At 40.1% G+C, this 19651-nt stretch overlaps 1 protein-coding gene across 2 annotated transcripts in view; it reads right to left on the reverse strand.

Annotated features, from left to right (window-relative positions):
- The window catches only part of fat1a (FAT atypical cadherin 1a), a 78686-nt gene extending 60079 nt beyond the window's left edge, over positions 1-18607 (reverse strand). Inside the window, exons 1-2 of one of the 2 annotated variants that reach the window (XM_065956569.1) lie at positions 18466-18607; positions 13525-16814 (exon numbers count right to left, since the gene is read on the reverse strand). In XM_065956569.1, the coding sequence (XP_065812641.1) occupies positions 13525-16786 (3262 nt within the window). In that variant the 5' untranslated portion in view covers positions 16787-16814; positions 18466-18607. The remainder of the gene's footprint in view (positions 1-13524; positions 16815-18465) is intronic. The other variant, XM_020647177.3, reaches the window with a different exon arrangement.
- Positions 18608-19651: the final 1044 nt, after the last annotated feature.

A 19651-nucleotide genomic window follows, 5' to 3' on the forward strand; every position in this document is an offset into this window, starting at 1 on the left:
CAAACGAACAGAACACAAGCTGGAACACCAGCAGACCCTGAACCGGCAGATGTAGGGGTTGGTTGAGGCTGCGTTGACTGAAACATGTCAAGGTGAAAGATTAACGACAACCAGCCAGTGCTCTCCTGTTTACATTCACTCGCAGGGAAGTTTTTTTTTTTTTCTTACTGCCATGTGGGGGCTGTAGCCTTCAGCTGAGCAAACAAAAGAGCTTTCAGAGGCCTGGGAGTTGTATGATGATTCAATGGAAGAGTGGAGGATGGGTAAGCCTGGCAATCTAAAGCAACCACAAGTGGATTTATAAAACTATCAAACTAAATGCAAAAATGTAAAAAAAAATTTACAACCAAGTTAAACAGCAGAGAGATGTTTTGTGTGAACAAGCACCTATGCAGCAAAAACTGCGATATTCTCATGAACAATAATCTCAGAGGTGTATGTTTTATACCAAAAAGTTAATGTAATACAAAAAGTATTCGATTATCTCAGTGTAAAAACAATGCATTTCTAATAGACACAGAAATCTCTCAACTTTAGTTTAGATTTAAAAAGATGTCTGAAACTGGCTGAGGTCATTAATGTCCTGCTCTTTCTGAAGAAAATCCAACAGAAGAGTTCACAGCAAAGAATTTGGTTTAGTGCTTTTCAACTGCATCTCCAACTGACCGCACTTACAAGCACTCACCAGGTGCCCTTGAGTGTGTTTCATCCCTGTGCATGTCTGTGTGTGTGTGTGTGTGTGTGTGTGTGTGTGTGTGTGTGTGTGTGTGTGTGTGTGTGTGTGTGTGTGTGTGTGTGTGTGTGTGTGTGTGTGTGTGTGTGTGTGTGTGTGTGTGTGGGTGTGTGTGTTGAAATAGGCGAAGGGTGTTTCAGTTTAACAGAGGTTGTATGGACATGTCTATGTTTTGGTTCGCTTGTTCGAGGAGTTACTCAATGTGTTTACTCGCCATCTAATGATTCAATTATAACCTCACTATGATGATAACTTAATTGCTGCTGTCGTAAACCATTTTATCAAATCACCTTAAATTGGAGTACGCATTGTCTGACTGAAAACTCTAAATGGGCGTAAAATCTTTTTGAGCTATTGTACAATGTCTAAACCTTCAGATCCATTTCTGTCTGCTTTTATTCTATATAAGCATCACAGTTGTCAGAAATGGAAAAGGATGTAAAGTAATGTGGCTATAAACAATGAGCGCCTTCAGTTTGTTTTTGAGGTGGCAGTACCAAGGCTCTCATGGAGCATCTTAGAAATGAGAACATTTAGACCGTTTCTGAAAGATTTGTATAAACATGAAATGAAGTTCCTTTTATTTTTCTTGTCATGTAACAAATCCGATGGCTTCAAGAGTCATCAAATGACTCATTTCAAAACACAAAGAAGGGAAAATAAATAACTGAAAAGCATCACATATAAGTCGCCTTATTAGTGTTACCGTGTGGAAGACTCACATTTATTTACTTGTTTTTTTCATCTAAAAAGTGGGCTGCGTCCAAAACACTCATGAGACAAAATAGCAGAGAGAGGTATTTGATAATGGCACGGTTCTTTATCCATATGATGGCACTTGAATCAACTAAAGCGCTGTCAATGGAATGCAGTGTCAAGACCCCCCGTGCAGCCACAACCCTCACAACTATCAACGTTACCGTCACTGTGGGTTTGTAAAGTGGACAGGATTGTAAAGTGGACATGGCTTAAACCGGTAGATCCAAAACCTTTCTGGGCTCATGACCCCACTTTGACTCGACAAACCTCTGGCGACTCCAGACATCCAAATCACATACTGCTTTTTGCTAAATTAATTTGTTTTCAAATATGTAATAGTTTTTCTATTGTGTTGCAATTTAACATTCATTTTTGACTTGACCTGGCTTTTTTGTGTATATTACTGTGGCCAGAGGAAGAGATATATGTTAATGTACAGTATATTTATTATCAATCAATAAAGCCAAATTTCAGGCAACCCAATTTGAATTCCATGCGACCCAACATGGGGTTGGAACCCCAAGGTTTGGAAAGCCTAGCTTAAACAGATGGTGGAGAAAGAGCTACAGCCCTTCACAGAGACTCTGGATTTTACCCAAAGCAATAGAAATGGTTACGCAGGAATACAGTTTAATGTGATGAGAAATGAGAAAGTGGGTTTGATACTGAACAAAACTAAATTGGAAATCCATGACAGTAATTTCAGAGCATTTTGGTTGTGTTTCTTAAGTGTTGAAAAAACATGTTCAAAAATAAATAGCTATAGAAGACTTTTAATACCCTCTGGGAGGCCCCCACAATGCAGCTTTTATTTTGGCGCGATTTATAGTCTGGATTTTACTCTTACTTAAAAAGAATAGAAAATAAAGAATAAAAAATGGTCTTCCTGGGACAAAACAGAGGCAGGAGCTGCTGATAATCAAATAACAGTATTGTGTGGATAACTTGTGTATTTGTGGTCCCATTATTTGAGGCAGAAGCTATAAGGCAACGAGTGGCCTGATAAACACACATATCTTCCTGACAAAGGAAACCTTAATAATAACAACCATTTTCTGTGTCTCTGTTATTTTCTGAGGCTATGTAACCTTGATAAGTTCCATAAAGCTTTATAGCTATATTTGCTTTTATTATCTGAGAATAATAAAAGTGACGCATGGTATAGGCACACACCCTTATCATTGCTGGGTAAGTATGGGCGTCTTCTATTTGCAATAATAGGGATGATTCCATTGCACTTCCAGTCACTAGTGCCCCAGATAAGGAAGCAGGGCTTTCACAAAACCATTCAAACGAGAACACGTTTCAAAGGTTCAAATAGTTTACAGAGAATATCCATTCTCTACCGCCTTTCCTGCTCTTCAGTAACTTGATAACTGTCTATGAAAGAGTGTCGCTGAGACCAGCCGAACAGCTTGCTTTGAGCTATGACAGATTTTGTCAGAGACGAGTTAACACTCTTGATAACTTGCCACAAAAATTCTAAAATCTAACACGGGAGGGGGATTTTGGTGGCACAGCTCATTTATTCTCCCGCCACCTCTTTGCTTTAGTTTTTTTTTTGTTTTTTTTTTTCGTCCTGGGATTGTCTCTTGTCATTAGTCATCATTAGAGCTCTCTCAATTTAGCTGGAGGCATGTAATAAGAAGGGTAGTCAAGCAGGGGAAAATAGGTAGCTCCCTAATGTTTCCTAAAAGCCAGGAGTCCCACAGCAAAAACAACATTGGCAGGTATATCAGAACTGTAAATGAGATGACTTTGTATAATCACACTAATGGCTTAAAGCTGAAAATACATAGAGAAATACATCTCTTTAGATGTTTTAGGAGAAAAAGATTTTTTCGCCAAACCTTAAGAATAAAAAAATGGGGAAATGACTTATTTATGATCTCACTGACAACCTGCAATGGATAGTTAAGATCCTTACTGGAAGGGGAAAAAATGTGCAGGAAACTACAAATGTTAGACATAAATTAAAAATGCAAAGCTTATGTGAGCAATCCGCAGCAGAGACACAAAGGGTTAGGAGGATAAATGTTTCAGCCCCCCGCAGAGAGGGAATTATCAGGAAAAGAAGGTTTTAAATAAAGAATGCTGAAGATGAGGAAGAGCGGGTGAAAATGGTCGGAGATGTCGGTGTGAGGAGAGGAGGTGCAGTCGAGCAAATCACGGTCATGTACGCACATGCACATGAGCTGAGAAGACAAAGTACAAGAAAAAAGGAGAGACAAATGGGAAAGTATGAGACGTCTCTTGTGCCTCTGCCAAGGAGATGTCCATGCTTGAGTACTCTTCTGTTTGACTGACTGACACCGCTGTAGCAGAACAATTCCACTTTGGACAGGGTCATGCTTTCTGCTCATAGTTCTTAACCTTTTATCTATCAGCATGCGGGGGATAACTCTATATCTATTCACTTGAAAACTTCCAATATTACTGTAACACAACTGCAGCTTCAGGGGGAATTTGACCGTTGGTCTTTTTGAGCTATAAAGTAAAAGCCAAAGAGTTTTATAAACCTCTATGCTTTAAACAAACAGACGTTACCCTATATTTGTACAACGGAACAGACTATGAAAGGCTATCTGCCACTGCCTGTGGCTGAAATGTTCCAAACAAAGCACATGAAAGGTGAATCTAAAGAATGACGAAGACACACCCATCCCATATACGCAGCCTTCCCACTAAGGCAGAAGCAAAAAGCTGCCCTAAGGCCACAAGAGAAAGAAAAACAGACCGAGTAGGAGCCTCTGCCACATTTGCTTTCTGCGTTTTTTCCCCCCGCTTGCTTCTTACTTTTCCCTCTGGCTTTGTTCTTCAAAGTTACTTGAGCACAGTGGCACAGTGCTTGAGTCTTCAGACAGCCAGGGGATTACAAGTTATCAAGGCCAGCAGGTATTTCACGTATCTGTGTATTTAAAGCAACATCCTGTGCCGATTCACAATGACTTTATTCTTTGGAAACTTACAGTGAAGGTACAGTGTGCCACAGTTTGAAGAGGGTGACATTTGCTTTGGAAGAGCTGCTTTAAGCCGTTCACCGCAGGTCACAAGTTATCTAGTGAAACAAAGTAGTGTACTAACTGTTATGTATGATATCAATACAAGGTTAAGAGCAGAAAAATCCAGGTTGCTCATGCTGATTTTCTCCCTTCTCATGACTCTGGAAGCTTGCATTTGAACATTAATCATTCATCCAAACTTCTGCGATTATGTGATGCCAGCTAAAAGTGCATCAACACATGTGCCCTGTTCATTCTGCCGCTGAATATGTAGGGGTTTGCTTTGAGCTGCCGCCGTTAATTCTGCTCACCCCCGACTCACATTCCTCAGCCTTCTCAGGCCTCTAGCTCACATGCTTACACAAACTTTCTCAGTGCTCCCCCCTCCCCCCCTCCTTTCTGTCCACAGCACTGGCAGGATGCTTCAAATTCCACCTCCAGGTTGTGGGGTCTGATGTGACAGAAAGAGACCTAAACTAGCTGTTCTGTTAGCCAGCAAAAATAATATCACATCATTGCAAAAATCCCAGACATCTGATCCATGCTTTAAAGTTGACTGATGTTAATAACGTATGAACCCTGGTTTGTTGGTATGTACAAACAGCTTTGCCTGAAGCACTGATTTCATAATTTTAGTGCATCAGGGTGCAGTGGTTAAAGTCTTTCAACACTCACAAAATTATAGAATTGAAGGACTTTTTTCTGTGCCTTTAAATTAAATTGCAACTTTGCTGGTTTGCACAATGTACTTGTAAATCCATTATTACCAAGTTAGTGTGTTAAGCCCTTTCAAAGTTCTTAGTTACGGCAGTAAGTAAATATAGGTAGAACTTTATTTTATTTTCTTCAGAATAGATTGAGCTTATTTGGTTGAGGGATTATACATTTTTTGTGCAGCCTAGTGGTAAACACTTGATTTAGGGATGTATGTAGGCGCACAAACTTCATGCCACCGCTGCATAAGTCAGGGACCAAGTTGTGCAGCCCAGGCAACAAAGCCTTGATTAAACCTCGCTTGCTAGCACGTCTTGTTACTTTGGCCAGCAGCAGGACACAAGGTTCTGTGGATGGGACAGAAGGGGCAAAAAGCGAGGTACAGGGACTCTTCTTTCACGCAGGTAAAAAAATCTGACAACTTCTCAAGGAGGTATGACCGCCAGTGACTGACACTGCTTCTCCTGAGGGAGTCACTGTCTGATTTCATAGCTGTAAAAGCATTTCTTACTGAGACGGAGAAATCCAAGAAATAAACATAGAAAAGGCAGAAAGTAGTGCTGAAAGTTCCAGCCTGGTCTGATTGTCTCTATATTGTCTTAAAGCACAGACTGTTTCTGTTGAGAAAAGCTCATCAACAGATAGCACAGTGAGCCATAATCCCTCTCTTTAAAGTCAAATAAATTGCAGGGGGAAACCACTCGACTGGAGCAATGCATAACCAGCACAGGCATGTAGACCTCAACCTCCAAGGAGGACCAAAGGTTAGGGGTGCTAGCACTGCTAAAGTTAGCAACATTCAGCATACCGATTTGACATTGTTTGCCTGCAGATGCTGTTATCCCTATTAAGCCGTGTTTGATTAATTGTGCTAAATTTCAGACTAGTTGATAGTCTGAATTTAAACTTGCGTTTGATAAAGATTAGTTTCCTAGGAACATCACTAATTGGATTATGTTAATCTAGCTAAAGCAAGACATTGCTAAAAACCATGTTGTTGTTGTTGGGACCCTCTATCAAAACTACTTGTTTATTTGACTAAAAAAGGAGCATGTGTTTATTTGGCTGTTGCTTAACATTATTTGCCATTTACCATGTTTTTCTTCTTCACTCTTTGCAGGTCATATTTAGTATACTAAGATTAGCTTTATCATCCATTATTTCAGTTGGTAATGTCACATTTACATTTGGCAGTAAATGGGTAATTAAAGTAATTAAACATGATTTCCTGATTATTACTACTTTGAAAGTTTAACCCCATCTCAACTTAGTAAACACATGCGTTGATTTTTATTTAAAAATAGGGACAGTGCACATTGATGAACATGTACATATGCCAGATAGTAGGCATACACTACAGAGAGGTTTAGTTTGAAACTTCCAACAAGTTCATTTACAAACACACTTTTCTGTTGGGGTTTGTATTTTAATGAGATTTTACATTATTTAAAGCAATCATAATGCTTAACTGTTTGGTTTGAAGGGCACACAGGGGTCATAAAACATCAGGTCAGGGTTCAGAGATTATAATGATCCAATATCACACAAAAACCATGTCTCTTGTATGTCTTTGACTATTCCGGCTGATTGAGCCGGTGAGCCATTTCAGCTGCATGCATCACTGCATGCGATGTATACATTCAATACGGGCATAACAATCGCTGTCAACAGCTGGCTTGAGGGAAAAAGACACTTAAGACAAGCTCCATTATTCCTCAGCTTTACAAAGGAGAACACTGATACTCTCTACAGCAAAGCACTCATAGCATCTTGGGTTTCTTAGTGGAGTCTAAAACTATTCCATTGTCAGAGGTGAAAAAATGACTTTAGAATTTATTTCGCCATTGTAAAAAACATGTTTAAAGAAAACATCAAAATCATTTATTTGAGCACTGACGGTGAATGCCTTTAGACATGTCTAAAAAAAAAACCTTTTGATTCAGTTGTTACATCTCTGTGATGCAAGACTGAACGGTATTTTCTTTCATTTTAAGAGAAAATTGGCCATTAATTCCAGTTGAAATAGCTTTTGGGACTTAGCTGACGATACAAAGCTTCTATTGTTATTGGGAACAGAGTTATTTCAAAGGCCTTTGGACAGGCCTCAGAGCAACACTCCTTGATTCAATATCACAGTATTATTTAGGAGACGGTACTCCACCTTCTCGCCCCCAAGAGCTCTCTGCATCTGCTTCTAAAGACAATGAAGGAGAACACAGGGTCTATCCTCATTCACTTCTATAACCCCACCCCTCTCATTATTTATCTAGCTTTCTACACTGTAGTTTTCTATTATATTGTGTTCCTCAACCCCAGCTGGCCTTAAGTGGATGTAGTCTTCAGCCTGGAGACGTTCAGCACACAAATTCCCCAGGAGAAAACACTAAGAGGTGAGATTTTCCCAAGATACAACTGTGGTGACATTATCATTTCCAATCCCTTAAGCCATACAAATCACTGTAATATATGACGAAGGATCAACGACAATTTGACAATCAAAACAGAATTTAACAAGACTAACCATTACTGGATTCAAATAGAAAAAACGATTGCCTTTCTGGCAACAGTTCAACAAGATTGATACCACTTGTGTCTGTATTGCAAATATAATGTGACAGCAAGCCACCATGTAGGTTAGCTTAGCATAAAATATAAATGTATATTTTAACTTATTAAGTATGGAAGCTATCTGATGAAATGTGTGGTGTTATGTCTGTCTTGAAGCTTTTGTGGCACTGCAATTTCCTGTAAAGGATTATTAAAGGATCTATCTATCTATCTAAAATAAATCTGGAAACACGGTGGGACACAGCTAACAAAATTCACCCACTAGCATTTTTTTTTTAAAGTTTGTTGACTAAAATTGTATCCATTCCAAGTTTCTGCTGGTTGTCAACCTTCCTGTTGCAACAGGAAACCAAAAGGTCACTACACACAGCCAATAAACAATCAGGCACTTCACTTCTTTTGACATTTTGTATTAATACAGATTTCAGAAATGCCAACTGTAACATGTTAATATGTGGCCTCTTAGGCAATGGGATAGAGATTCCACCCCTTGTTTAAGTCTTAAAGCTAAGCTAAGCCAACCTGTTGACGGACATAGCTACTATCTTCTTTATATTTGTTTCCATTTACCCGGGTGTATTTATGGTCAGGAGGACTGTCCCTTGTTTAGTTCCGTACAGCATGAAATTAGCGTTTAATGCCTGGAATGTTTGCTAAAATCTGATTAAAAGGATAAAAGCATGTAGATAATACTTTAGACACAATTTAGCTACAGCGGACACAGAGCCCCCAGTGAATTATCTAGACTTTTGATTATTTATTTAGGCGCATTTATTATTTAATTAAATGAGCAAATATACTGTATGTTTAGGTATAATATACTTCTGAACCCCCCTTGGGGCCGACTGTGAAAGACACTGCTTTCAAAGTGTAAAATCTGCAATGCGTCAACAGAAATAGAAAGTATAGATCTTATTCATGGGAGTGTTAGCATGACAACAATTAACACACAATGAGGCACATCCTTTGCACAAGGCAGCCTCAAAAGTTTCTTTAAAAAGATTTAATGGACTGAGAGAACAACATACTTTAAACTGGGGGAAGTGTGTTTTTCATTTAGCAACCTACAATCAACTTCGTCCCGCTGCACATTCCTGGTCCTGTCTCCACAGTAACAGCACTCAAGCAAAGAGTATTTGGAATCATGTGCCACTTAGCAGTCCCCACTTTTATCTCAAACATATAGGCCCTGAACGGAAAATGAGGGACAGAGAGAGCAGCAGCAGAGACTTTTAGAAAACTATACTTGATACCAAAAGACGGACCACAAAAAAAACAGATAAAAATATTGTCTCATTACGATCAAGGTGTTTTCCTTAACAAGAGGACTGAGTGAAAATAAGTGAAGTTACTGGCAATTACTTTGTGGAAATGGAAAACAACACTTGGAGGACTTTGTCATTATGCATCAAACTGTTTCATTTGCTTTTCACCAAGGCACATTTACAGGAATGGCTCCATACAGTTTTAAGTGAAAGGGCAATGAATACATTATCTGACAAAAAGGGCATTGCATACATTATACAATCAGCATCTGTGTCTAATCTTGACTGAACACACTCTCGTCTGCTCACCTTCTTTGCTGGAAAATTCCACGCACTTGCAGATACGTTACCTGCTTTGAAGGTTTTTTCAAAGTCAGTTGTGTCCATCTCCTGACCATTACTGCCGCAGCAATATGGCCTTGAGGTACTTTTAAAGTGAAGACACATATATTGATTTTCCTTTAGCTAACATAAGCTGATATTAACTCAAGGATCTAGTGATATAATATGAAAATAATACACTCATTGGTCTAAATAGATCTAATTCAGAAAGTTCCATCGAGACATGTGCCTTACGAACCCTATCTCTTTAGTAAAGCAACAAAGTTGATATCACTGTTCTCCGGATATTATAATTGCCAGATTCAGTTTCAAGCATTCCTTACTTTAGATTGTTCACCAGTATTTGACTTGACAGGGGGTCTTTTGTCTACAAACACAGAGCTGAGGACACAACCGACTTTAGCTATTCAACTCAAACCCTAAAGACATCATCACCAAACATTACTGCAGCTGGAGATACAAACACGTTTTCACATACAGTATGCATACAGTATGAGCTCAATGTTATCCACATTATATACAGAGCCACACAATCTTTTTTTGAAGCAGGTCGAGCAGTTTTAGTTAGCAGAGACAGCTAAAACTTTTGTTTTCTAACTTATTATTAGAATTGTTACAGCCAGGAGAAATACAGTTTCCTGTCAAATCCAGTTAGGTATCATGAAACGGTCTGAGAAAATCATAACTTAAACATTGACTCACATAAGACTCAAATTACACTGACTAAAATTAGACTAAATTAAAGATTGAGTTCCACTGACTTAATCTAGACTATAACAATGACTACTCTAATTAAGATACATCTGAAAATGACTAAGTCTAAAACTTTTTTTATATATATTGTAAAAAAGAAACACTTCTGAGATGGTTAATGTTAAAGTGGTGTAAGACATTGCACCACTTTTACATTAACCATTGTCTAACTGAACTTTTGATCGATGAGTTCTCCGCTTTTTTTCTTAGTAAAACCAGACGACAGGAAATGAGAAGAAGATTACTCATTATAAAATGCCCTCACCTTTTTTATCGCTTTAACATGCCTCATCTAAGGTGTGTCGGTTGTCAGGTGTGTTTTATGGAGTCAAACTTGCTTATGATGATAAGAATTATTTTATAGCTCATTTGTTTCGATAAGCGTTGGAAGATGACCTCAGATGGGTTCATGGACTTAATTTATTCAAAACTACTTTTTTAATAATTGTTTAAAAAATTAGCTGAACCCTTCATATCTGGCTATATCTAAAACATTGACCCTGCACAAAGAGTTAAAATTATCACAACTATCTTAACTACTGACTCACATACTGCACACAGTGCTCCATTGGATTACTCTACAGCCCTGCTATCAGCTGATGGTGTGAGTCCAGCCAGGGAGTGCTAACTTCTTTAAAAATTGCTTTCCATGGTTTAAGAGCAGCAGCTGCAGAGCCTTTCTTAATGGGAAACGGGTAAAAAAGAAATCCATCACGTCTGCAATTTTCCACGCTTGCCTTTTTAAACTTGGCATGAGCCCTTGAAAACCCATATCAGTTGACCTCCAGGGCAGCAACATGTAAGGCTGTAGCCAGCCACTGACGACATACAAGACCTCAGTGCCTCAATTGCCTCCTTCCCAGCACAAAATGGATTAAATAAATTAAAAACATGACAAGGGAAAGATCTAAAATCTCTTGTAATAATAATTCAGGGTTTAGAGCTAGACTTAAAATATACATTTTACCCTTTCTATGCTGAATCTTATTGTTACAAACTTTTAAAAAAGTTTTTAGTATAAAACATATGTTCTTTCCCAAGTCATTTAGGTCCAAATGTGTCTTACATCTTGTGAACATTACCAAATGTTATTCATAAAAGAAAGAAATGGTAATATTGGCCTACAGCTTGGGAATGGGCCCAGCGAAGAGACTTGATAAAATAAGTTTAAAATAAGATGGCACCAAGCCAGTGACCAAGGAGCTTTTAATAACATAGAGAATGTCTGGACAAACAGTTGCCATGGACTCCCTGAGCAGCTTGAAGGAAAGGAAACCATATCTGGAGGCCAGGCTTGCATACAAAGGGGTTTTCTTAAAGTTGATGCAAATGAGAACAGAATAGCAGTCGACAAACCACAAGAGCACACACCATGTTTAAATTTCATCCCTATATATCACAACAAATACGTTCATTGTTCCTTGTGTGGTTTGGGATTGCCAGTCAAGTGGGTAGCAAGCACTGCCTTTTCTAAAATACAACCTTTGTTCAGAAATGTTAAGACACCAACTCTGTGGGAATCACTCACTATCTTCTCACACCAACCACCACAGAGTGCAATGCTTTCCATACTAACACTTTGTTACCCACTAAGTACTATTTTAGTTACTGGATTGTTGTTTTGGATGCTAATAAATAAGGACTAGCTGAAAGAGTAGTGATTTATAATGTGATGATTAAAGAAACAATACACTTCAATAGATGGGTTTAAAATTACAAGCATCAAATATAACAGGAGTAAACTGAGCAGTCTGCCTGACTAATTCTCACTCTTAAAAAATAATTCCATAACTGAAGGTGTGTGGCTCCTGGAATTTTTACCCACACACCACTTTTTCATTTGATTTCTTATTTTTAACCATTTTAAAACATGCTGGTTTAGATTCACAACATGCAGCTGCAGCACTGAGTATATAGTGGGGTGTGAAGCCATGCTTATATTTTCCTCTAAGCAGCAAATATTCTAAATACATATGGTAGCCTTAAGAACCGCACCCTACGTCTAGTTAAATCATAGGAGGGGCACTACCACCTTGGCTTTATTTAGTTGTTTACTGACCTCAGATGTAATCCATAATAACAGAACCCCACCCTGGACAATCACATCATTGCACCTCCAGACAATCACTAAATATAGGCCCTCTGGGATTAAGTCTAAGATCAGACCTGGCTCCATGAATATGTACCCGACTCAGAATATGTAGTTAGGCATGGACTAGCTGCTCTGCAAATGCAGTCCATCTTTTGCTACATTTAACCTCAAAAACAGTTAATTTGCAATTCAAATGGGAAGAAATTGAACAACAATAACACAGAATAGCCCATTACATTTCCATGAAAGCAGAGACAGTCAAGCTTTGAATACCTCTGCATCTCTGTTCATAAAACATAATCTTATTACAAATCAGACACCCAAGCACGACCACAGAAACAATCACAAACACACAGCAGCTGACACCAAGCCCTGCAGGACAGATCCTTCATACAGACTCATCTCCTTGTGCTAAATTTACCAGGCAGAAGAAAGTATTTCCCAACAGAGTCACTGAAGAGACTTCCTGTCAACTTAATGAATAATACCTGATTTGTAATAAACATTAAACTGGAGATAAAAGCCATTTTTTAACAGTAAAAGTCAGTAGCAGAGTAAAACATTTTATTCCAGCTTTATTATGCAGATTTGAACCTTTGAGGTTACATGTGCCCAGAGAAATCAATGTTTTATGCATTAAGTTTCACCGCCTCATTTAGACATTAAATATGTATAATTCTGAGAGAAATTTTGTTTAAAAATATGGAAAAGTCACATTAAGCAGCACTGGAATGTGGTTAGCATTTTTAAATAGGGGGCAGCCGGCCAAGTGCAAAACATCCAAGTCAGGTGATTGTGAGGTTTTGGGCAGGAACTCCTGGAATTCCAGACTGCTTATTTTGAGCTAATTTGAGTCAGCTGTTAGACTCATTCTGGGCAGCTGGGTAAGTATTAACATTTTTTCTGCAAAATAATAAGAAACCCTCAAGCAAATCCTGCCTTGAGTATTGAAAATATGCTGGTATATGAATGCAATTAGAATTTTTTAACCTCAGGTCCAACAGATATTGCCAATTTACAACTGGAACTATTGTAAAATGTATTTATGTCTGAGAGCATAGCTCAGGAATGTCCACACATGTTAGAGAGACAGCTAGTCAATGTGTTCATGCTGTCAATTCTTCCAAAACCTTGACTGTCTGCAGGGAGACTCCCTTTGCCTCATTGTTCCACGAAGTGGCACGGCTGGATAAACTCCAACTGCATGAAACTTACCCTATGCAAATTCATTCAAGCTGTCTTTTTCAGGATTTATCACAGGCTTCTCAGATAGTGACAAAGGAAAAAGAGACTCACCAGTTTCCTCATCGATGGTAAATATCCCCAGGCCAGATCCATCTCGTATTGAGTATCGAATCTCTCCATCTTGACCCGTGTCCTCATCCTCGGCTGTTACGGTCATCACGGAAGTCCCAACGAGTGCATCCTCTTTTATAAATCCCTTTTCGACAAACGATCGGAACAGAGGCCTGTACAGATTCTCATTAACATCCACCACATCCACCTCAATGAAACAGGTTGATGACAAGGACATTGGCTTCCCTTTGTCTTTAGCTTTAGCGGTCAGATTGTACACCTGCTTGGTCTCATAATCTAGGTTTTGCACAATCCGTAGAGCACCGCTAAGTTTGTCCACTTCAAAATTCCCATCTCCGTTATCAATAAGGCTGTATCGTACCTGACTTGAAGGTCCAATATCGGGATCATGAGCTTCTAGCCACATAATCACAGTACCGATAGGAAGGTCTTCCCGAACTTTCACGCGATAATTTGGGGGTACAAATTTAGGTGGATTATCATTCACGTCTTCCAAAGTGATTTTAAGCGGCACTGTGGACACTAGCTGAGGCTCGTTCACAGCCTGGTCACGCGATGCGATCTTAAGGACATAAATCGGATGAAGCTCACGATCCAACGGCTTTGTCACAGTCACAACACCGGTCTCCTCATTGATGGCAAAATGATTGGTTCCTCCCAAAATTGAATACCTCACCACCCCATTACGTCCTTGATCCTTGTCAGTGGAATCCACCTGGATAATTTCCGTCCCAACAGGTGTGTTCTCGCTTATTTCAACAGAGTACGTATCTTGCAAGAATTGAGGGCTGTTATCGTTTGCATCTAAAATCTTAACACCCAAGAGGCGTGATGAGGATTTCTGTGGTATTCCGAGATCGTAAACTGTTATGTTGAGGTTGTAATAGTCCGCTGTTTCCCTGTCGAGAGGAGAATAAACCAAAAGCCAACCAGTTTCCATATCTACAATGAAGTGGCTTTCTGTGTCCCCCCCTGAGATAACGTACACTAGTTTCCCATTGAAGCCACTGTCTGAGTCTGTAGCACTTAAATGGACAATCCGGGCCCCAACAGGGAGGTCCTCTTTAACTTCAATGACACTGGGGAAAGACTCTGCGAACTGCGGAGAGTACCGGTTGACTGAGTGAATGTCCATTAAGTTGTCATCTGGCTCAGTTTGAGTGTGGATTTTGCTGCCCTGGAGTAGCTTTTCAGCCAGCATCGTAGCAACACCAGTTTCAACACATTTCAACTGGACAGGCTTGCGCGCCGTGATGACAGTTATGTTCATGATCATAGGGTGAGTCTCGTGTTCGCCATCCGTCGCAACGATCTGTAAACTATGATGGGACACTTTAGCTGCCTCTCCCTCACTCAGTGTGTGCTTCAGTGAAAGCATGCCAGAGTTTGGGTTCAGTTCAAACAGATCAAGATCATTTCCAGCTCTAATGTAGTACCGTACTAGCTGTAGTTCATCAGCATCAATGGCAGATACTGTTGTAATCTGCTCTCCAATGCCGTGATCTCTCGGCACAGTGACTTCACAGTCTACATTTTCAAACAGAGGCTTATTGTCATTCAGGTTATTTAATGTTATTGTGACCGATGCCTCCACCTCTCTCCGGAAAGGGGATCCCCAATCCGATGCCCTGACTTTGAGATTGTAAATCCTTGGCATGAGCTCATAATCCATAACCTCTGAAGCACTGATGACACCAGAGAAGTAATCGATGACGAATGGCTGAGGGCTCAAATTGGTAATGCTGTAGGTCACATAGCCATTCTCTCCTTTGTCCAAATCAGTGGCTTTAACTGTAACCACACTGGTCCCTATTGGTACATTCTCATCAACACTGGCCTTGTAAGATGTCTGCTCAAACTCTGGTCCATTATTATTCACATCAATCACATCAACAATTACTTTTGTGGCCGCTTTTTTGTCACTGGTAATCACATCTAACTCAAATCTTGAGGCAGAGTCAGCATTGATTGGTCCTGTCGTGCTGATTAAGCCAGTATCTGGATTGATAGTAAATTTGTTCTTGTCAGATTTGTGTCTGAAAGAATATTTTAGCTGTGGGTACTTCGGCATGGCTGTTACCATAGTGACAGGTGTGTGAAGAGGGGCAAATTCACTCAGATTGACTCTGTAAACGGCCCTTTCAAAAACAGGAGGGCCCACTTTGAACTGTGTAGAGGTGACATGTACCAATTTAGCAGATGAAAATTGAGGGGGGCTGCCTTTGTCCTTCGCCTGTAAAGTGAGGTTGTATCCAAAAGGCTGGCTGTCCCAGTCTACCTCTTTTACAGCTTTGATTTTATACTCCTTGCTCCCAGGGCTGGTTCTCACAGGTTTGAACTGCTGAAGAGGGTCACCAGCTACAATACTCAATGATGCTATCTCTCCATTTGGTCCCTGGTCACTATCCTCTACTGTCACAATAGCGTAGGTGGGGTCATGATCTGTGTCTGAGGGCGCTAAGGTTACAGCAGTGATCACAGGGGCGTGCTCGTTGGCCTGCTCCACCCTCACTGTGAGTTTGGCCATACTGCTGAATCCACTGCTGCCGTACAGCTTCATCCCTCTGTCGACAGCCAGGATCTCCAACTCGTACAGCTTTGTCTCAGAGTAGTCAAGCTTGCCGGTCAGCGTCACCACGCCGCTTGTCGGATGAACTGCAAACATGTCCGTCCACTCCCTGAAACTATAGTAGTACTCTCCATTCGTACCAATATCTGCATCCGTAGCTGTGACCTTGGCCACACTGGTGCGTATGGCTGTGTTCTCAGGCAGAGAGATGCTATAGGATGTCGGCGAGAAGAGAGGCCTTAAATCATTGGTGTCCTGTACCTGTACCTTTACTCTAGTGCGACACTCAAAGTTAGTGGTTCTCTCTGACGCCTTAACAGTCAGCATGTAGTGGTCTTTAACCTCCCGGTTCAGAATGGCAGTGCTGCCTCCTTTGGTCCTTATTCGCATAAAACTGAAATCTCCCAGCAGGTAGTCCTCTGCTTTGAATAGGTTCTCATTATCTCCAGAGATGATTTTGTACCGTACTTCCCAGGTTGGGTCTGTGATGTAGATCCCCATCTTGCTGTGACTCTCTAGGTAAGTCTTAGCAGCAGAGTTCTCGTATATGGTGGCATTGTAAACAGAGTGGGTGAATTGCATGGAGGCTGCCCCGACCGTCCTTTGGTTCCCTGCACAGCCACAGAGCAGCTGCAGGAGCAGCACAAGCAGTGAAACCAAGTGCTTCCCCATTATCGTACCGTGATCTTCACAGAACAACCTGGAAACACAGAAAATTGAGAGTGAGTATCAAACATTCCACAGAAAGCGAACTGGCATTAAACAGTAGGAATTTTAAAAAAATAGCACATAACCACGTGAAATTATTATTCCCCCTAGAATTATTTTTTTAACCAGGTTGGTCCCATTGAGATGAAGAACCTCTTTCCCAAGGGAGACCTGGCCAAGACAGTCAGCAGCAAAAAAACACATAGTTACAGAGACACAAAAAGAGTCTTCCTAATGCCATAACCTGCTCCTTTTTTCACAGTGCACTTTCCCAGACTCCTTTGAACGTTATGGCAAGTGATGGCCGTGCTTATAAACGGCCAAATAGGTTCCATGTGGAAATGAGGAAAAAGCGGAGAAGTCAGTCAGGTGAGGAGATCTAAGGCTGTACTTTCTGCTACCCTGTCTGCACACTGCCAGATGCCAACTATATGAGCTTCACTACAGAGAAGCCGGATTTAAACACAGGCTTAATGAGCTCAGTGAAAGAACAGGCAGTAAAAAAAAAAAAAAAAAAAAAAAAATAAAAATCTTTAAATTTCCCTGTTAATGCAATAACTCCGACTGCTCATTAATAATACTCTCTTTATCTCGTGTATGGACATGCAATAAAAAAATCAAAATGCTGTACCTTAGGATTTCAAAGTCTAATTTAGCCTACCTACAGCTAGTTAATGAAGTAAGTTACAACGATACCAAAAGCAGTTACACATTAACAGATAACTCATTCTGTCTTATCGAATTACAGTCAGTGTCATAATCACAGGAGGATAATAAAGTGCAACTGCTTTGAAATTGCACATTCATTCGTTAACAGCCGCTTTACGACGTCTCGAGCTGCGTGGGAGTCCGTACAAAGACAAATAAAAGCAAGACGTCGCTATGTCTGCACAAGAGTGTTGTATAAAAAAAAAAAAACAACCCTGTACTTTTCACGTGCCAAAACTGACCCCTACAAGGTTTAGATATTACTGCTTTATGCTCGGTTAACAAGTAACAGATTCTCGTTTAAGTTACCTTAAATCTGAAAGTATCCCATTCTAGCCTGCAGGTACAAAAGAACCATCTGCTTGTGTGCGACCATTGTAAAAAAAATTCCAGAGAAAATCCCAACTTCTGCAGCTTCTGCACACACACACATCAAACAAACAAAAAAAACTATTGACTTTGGCTTATTTCGGTATCCACGAAACCTCCTACTCATTTTTTTTTCATTTCAAGGCGGCTAAAATGTTTCAAGAAAATAACTTTAGAGCTACATTTTCTTTTCTAACCCCATCCCCCAACTCAAACTGTTCACTTCACGAGACGGTGGCAGCCTCGCGCTGAGCAGAAATAGGCTGGAAAAGGCACTTGCAAAATTTTCCACGACAATGTAAAAAAAAAAAAAAAAAAGGCAAAAAAAAGTACTGTCCGGATGAATTATAGACAGAAATGCCCTTGTGAAAAAGACATTGAGCGACTAGTTTTGTTAAAGCGAAACTTCTCTGTAAGGCATTGAGAGAAGCGGCGCCTGCTTTCTTTCACCGCTCACAATAGCGAGAGCCAACCTTTCCCAACTTTTTAAAACGTATAAAGGCGCCGAAGCTAAGACGCTTCTGGCAAAAGTTATCCACCGTTTACACAAGTAACGATTTACGTACCTCTTCTTTTATTAATTTCGCATATTTGGAGGTTTTGCATGTAGTTTGTCTAGTCCAAATCTCGGCATGGTAGTACGTGGACTCGTCTCCTCTCCGTTACTCCATCTACCACCACCAGGCAGGCAAGCAGGCACAGACACACAAGCAGCCTCTCTCTCTCTCTCTCTCTTTCCCCTCACTGCTTCCCTTTCTCTCCCACACGGGAGCTACTGGTATCTCTCCGCGCTGCTGAAAGTCCGGATCTACTTACCGGCTGGCAGCAGGATAAAACCTTTCCGCTGTGAACCCAGGACCCGGGAAGTACCCTACTGTGAATTTCTGTGGTTACATTGAATATGTATTTATTTAATATCTATTTAGGGTTGTGCTCAACTTAATCAGATTAATAATGAATCCCAAAACAACGACTTTACCTATAACTAGCCCACAGGTGATCTATTTAGCCTATAATTGGCGTCCCTTTACTGGAAAAGTATCTGACCAAAACTTTAAAATGTGTAATCCACTTCGAGGTCTTGAGTTTGACTTTAGGGCTTTATGCAAATATTTTTTTTTTTATATTTGACTCAAAATGCATGTTGTAACAAATATGTTGGGCAAATAAGCTATTTTGAATTTCCATCCATTAAAAGTGCAGTTTCAAATATCTGTCTTCATCTTTGTTCATCAATACAACGCGCTAATTTTAACACCGTTTCCTTGAGTTAAGAGCACAGCACGTGAGACGGTCCTTAAAAAGGGCAAAACCTTGTTCAGCCAAACTGGGAATAACCTTAATCCAATATCCGGCTTTACAGCTGCAACCCAAACCAATTCATATAGAGCCTACCATTGGTTATCAGGTTACTTGTGGGGAAAGAGCTGAAAATGTGAGTTTAGTGTGACCTCAAGCTATGGCACAGAAAAAAAAAAAACACTATAAAGACATCTGCAATTAAACGATTATTTATGCTCGCTTTGTTTGAAAAATGACCCGTGGATTCACATCATGGTTTTGTTGTCAGCGTAAAGATGAGAAGAAACTATTTTCTAAAAAGAACTCGCAATTCGCCCAATGATGATAAATAGGCTTATAATAGCCTACTTGCAAATGCAAACTTCCTTTGCGCGTGCTCTTGCATTTCATCAGTTTTCACATCAATTCTGGAGATTATCCTCTTCTCATTACTCTCACTAATGGTATGTT

Source organism: Labrus bergylta, chromosome 1 (genome assembly GCF_963930695.1).
Source record: "Labrus bergylta chromosome 1, fLabBer1.1, whole genome shotgun sequence".
In the NCBI taxonomy this organism is placed as follows: Eukaryota; Metazoa; Chordata; class Actinopteri; order Labriformes; family Labridae; genus Labrus; species Labrus bergylta.